The 2,118-nt window shown below is 35.4% G+C and overlaps 1 protein-coding gene across 1 annotated transcript; it reads right to left on the reverse strand.

Annotated features, from left to right (window-relative positions):
• Nucleotides 1–835: 835 nt before the first annotated feature.
• Nucleotides 836–1,774, reverse strand: LOC100808289 (protein MKS1). The gene has a single exon (XM_003526807.5). It carries the CDS (start codon nucleotides 1,641–1,643, stop codon nucleotides 975–977), a length of 669 nt encoding a protein of 222 aa, XP_003526855.1. The 5' UTR covers nucleotides 1,644–1,774; the 3' UTR covers nucleotides 836–974.
• Between the last annotated feature and the right edge of the window lie 344 nt (nucleotides 1,775–2,118).

Consider the following 2,118-nt stretch of genomic DNA (forward strand, 5'->3'; position numbering starts at 1 on the left):
GTTTATATTCCGTCAGAGCTTTTAGCATTTCATAAAATTAAAATAAAATAATGACAAATAGACAAATACTATCTTTTCTTACAAAGATGACCGAGAAACAGTATATTCTCTTTCAGTAAAACTTAAAACAATATTTATTACAAACAGTAAAAACATCGATTAGTGAAAATTCCGAAATACAAATTACTCGGTCCTAAATCCTAATGTTAAAGTACAATTCAATAACAAACTTAGCAAGAACTGAATCAAGAAAAAAAAAAACTCATTTACAATTATTTATTTGATCTCCTATCTTTTAGTTCGTAGTTTGAAAATGATTTTATTAATATGTATAATTTATATCTTAATTCTTTTTTAATTTTTATAATTTAAAAGTTATGTTTTTAGTTCTTATCATTTATATTTATTAATACCTGTAATTTGAAAGTAATATTTTTAATTATTATAATTTATATTTTAATTATTTTTTAGTCTTTATTAAAAATATATATAAAATAATTATTTATAAATTATAAATTATTTTTCATTACAATTATTTTGAAATAAAATAATTACAAATTATTTGATAATATTTTAATAATTAATCACAATTGATAATATTACTCATATTTTAATGGAAAAATTAAAAAAATTAAAATATAAAATATAAAAATTAAAAAATCACTTTCAAATTATAGAGATTAAAAAAAAATATATAAATTATAAACATTAAAAAAATATTTTCAATCTATAAGAGCTAAAAAAAATACAAATAATAAAACTATAACAAATAATTAAACCTAACAATAATAATATAATAGTTGTTTTGTGGGGGAAGTAGACCAGGAAGCCAGCAAACGGAAAAGTCTTTGTGATCTTTTTTCTACAGATTGTACAAAAACAGTGGCTCAAGATAGAATCGCCACTAATAATAATAATGTGAAAATGAAAATTCTCAATAATTAAACAAAGTGAAAAAAAAAAACAAAAACATATTACAAGTCGAAGAGGCTGAACAGGTTCGGCGACGGCTGCGGGGACGCCACGGTGACGGAAAGAAACCCCGACGGACTCGCCAAGAAGCTGCTCGCCGACCAATACGACGGTGAAAAGTCGTTCCAATACGACGCCGCCGTTTGCGCCTCTCTCACCGGCGAAAATACCTCCGCCGGAATCGGCGGCAAGGTTCCCGGCTCCGGCGTCAGTATCCCCGGAAATTGACCTACTTCCACTCCCTCCCCCAACATCCACGCGATGTTGTCGTCTATGTTGTGCAAAACCCTTTCTCTTTCTCTCTCCGAAGGACTCGTCTTCTCAATCGAGGCCAGCCTCGCCGCCGGAGACACGTCGCCGCGTCCCGACGGCGGTTCTTCGCCGATGGAAGCTCCGGTGAGGCGCTGGACCACGTCCATGAAGTCGCCGGGGGTGACGTGGATGACTTTCGGGGAGACGGAGTAGATTATCACTGGTTCCCGCTGTTGTTGTAGGTTCTGGTCCGGCGGCGCGTGGGGGTAGTTGTGGTGGTGGTGCGCCGGGTGCGGCGGCGGCTTCTTGATCTTGTGAGATTCTTTGCTGACTTTGAGAGGCGGCGGCCGCGGACCCTGGAGTTGAAGCTCTTTCTTCGGCAGCGGGGCTCCGCCGAAGGGAATCTCCGGCGGATTCATTCGGAGGAAGAGAAATAATCGGGTGCGGTGAGGCGTGGAGAGAGAGAAGTGCGGTGTGAGGCTGAGAAGAATCAGAAAAAATGATAGAGAAACTAAACGGAGCTTGGAACTGAATTTTGAGTTATTTATTTACTTTCGGGACAACATAGATATATGGACATTTGTTGACTTTTGAGGCGAGGTATCGTTGACTCCAACCCCATTTTTGTGTTGTGATGTGATAAATTAATTATAATTAAGATTAACCCACCTGCGATGTAGATCGCGATTAAAGAAAGGTTTGTGATTAATAAGGTTGATTAAGTTTTCTTTTATTTATTTGCCTTCAAAATATACTAGTTGAATCAAGCACTTTCTATGGGGTGAAGATGGAATATTAAGTACGTTTTTTAGATTAATCAAGTCAACAATCTATTCTTATTATTTTTCTGGTATACGATTAGAGAAAATTGGATTTTTTTGCTTTATTTTCTTA

Source organism: Glycine max, chromosome 6 (genome assembly GCF_000004515.6).
Source record: "Glycine max cultivar Williams 82 chromosome 6, Glycine_max_v4.0, whole genome shotgun sequence".
Taxonomy (NCBI): domain Eukaryota; kingdom Viridiplantae; phylum Streptophyta; class Magnoliopsida; order Fabales; family Fabaceae; genus Glycine; species Glycine max.

Excerpts from the sequence above, each read along its gene's own strand:
- LOC100808289 (XM_003526807.5), bottom strand. The coding sequence starts at position 1,643 with ATGAATCCGCCGGAGATTCCCTTCGGCGGAGCCCCGCTGCCGAAGAAA.